The 1,321-nt window shown below is 73.4% G+C and overlaps 1 protein-coding gene across 1 annotated transcript in view; it reads left to right on the top strand.

Annotated features, from left to right (window-relative positions):
* The window catches only part of CHLNCDRAFT_53489 (hypothetical protein), a gene marked incomplete at both ends in the record, with an annotated part of 21,516 nt that overhangs the window by 17,006 nt on the left and 3,189 nt on the right, over positions 1-1,321 (top strand). The window contains 5 exons of the mRNA XM_005845762.1: positions 80-158; positions 332-438; positions 632-774; positions 945-1,069; positions 1,248-1,318. Of these exons, the coding sequence (XP_005845824.1) occupies positions 80-158; positions 332-438; positions 632-774; positions 945-1,069; positions 1,248-1,318 (525 nt within the window). The remainder of the gene's footprint in view (positions 1-79; positions 159-331; positions 439-631; positions 775-944; positions 1,070-1,247; positions 1,319-1,321) is intronic.

Below are 1,321 nucleotides of genomic sequence, written 5' to 3'. Positions count from 1 at the left end.
CGCCCCATCCATCCCCCACCTCACGCTCATAGTCCCCCCCCCCCCCCCCCCCCCCCCCCGCCCGCCCCCGCCCCTGCAGGTGGTCAGCCTAGGCAGCCACCTGCTGGATCCGTCGCCCTCCTCGCCGCCGCTGCTGCTCATGGAGGTCATGCCGCAGGGTGGGCGCTGCGCCTGCGCCTGTGGCTGTGGCTGCGGCTGTGTATGCGCTATGCGGGTGCTGGGTGTGAGGGGCGAGGGCGCTGCGGCTAGCACCCACACAGCCCAACGCCGCCAGCCAGCAGCCCTGCCGCCTACACCTTCCGACCCCACCCGCCCCGCCCCGCCCTCGCAGTGCTGCTGCGCCGCACCTTCCCGCCGCCCCGCACCCTGGGCATGGTGGAGCCGGGCTACCGGGACGCCCCCGCCGCCGACGAGGCCGTGGCCTTTGTGTATGTCAAGGTGGGTGCTGGCGATGGTGGTGGTGGTGGGTGCTGGCGGTGGGTGGTGGTGGGTGCTGGTGGTGGTGAGTGCTGGCCCGCGTGCCTGCACCTGTCCGCCTCGCTCACTGCCCAAGTGTGGCGCCCAGCTTGCGTAACCTTTGCCCCCTGCCGGCGTCTCCTCCCGCCTGCCCGCCTGCCCTGCCTTGCACCAGGTCAGCAAGCCCGCCGAGGTGGCGGAGGCGGAGCAGGTGCGGTCCGGTGTGAGTGACGACACCATCCTGCGCGTTCTCACCGCGTACAACGTGGCGCTGGGCAAGGCCACCAAGCTGATGCGGGGGCTGCTCAGGCAGTACAGGTGATGCCGCGGTACCGGTACAGGCTCTGGATGGCGGACGCGGAGGCTACCGCTGAAGGGTGCTGGGTGCCGGGTGCTGGGTCCTCCCGGGCGGCGGTACCGCCACCCACCCGCCGCGGCCGCCCCACCACCGTGTCCTGCTGGCGCCCGCCTGCCCGCCTGGCTTGCAGGGGGTATGAGTGCAAGGAGCCGGAGCCCGGCAAGCTAACCCTGGCCTTCCGCCAGCTGGAGGACGCGGTGGCCTGGGGATGCGCTCTGCAGCAGGAGCTGCTGGGATTCTCCTGGCCAGACACGGGTGGGCCTGGGACCACCGGGGCTGGCGGGGCGGGGGCAGGAAGAGCGCACCGCCCGCTGCCCTGATCTCGCTGCCTCTGCCTCTCTGCCCCGCCCGTCGCGCCCGCCCACCTGCCTGCCTGCCTGCGCCCACGCCTGCCTCACCTCGCCGGCGCCGCCCGCCCCGCCCCCCCCTTCAGTGCTTGAGTGGGATGAGTGCCGCGAGGTGCGCCACCACGACTCCACCAACCTGCTGTGGCGGGGGCTGCGCGTC

The sequence above is a fragment of the Chlorella variabilis genome (assembly GCF_000147415.1).
Source record: "Chlorella variabilis unplaced genomic scaffold CHLNCscaffold_16, whole genome shotgun sequence".
Lineage (NCBI taxonomy): Eukaryota > Viridiplantae > Chlorophyta > Trebouxiophyceae > Chlorellales > Chlorellaceae > Chlorella > Chlorella variabilis.
Note: the sequence above shows the minus strand (reverse complement) of the source record. Positions and strands in the feature narration are given on the sequence as shown.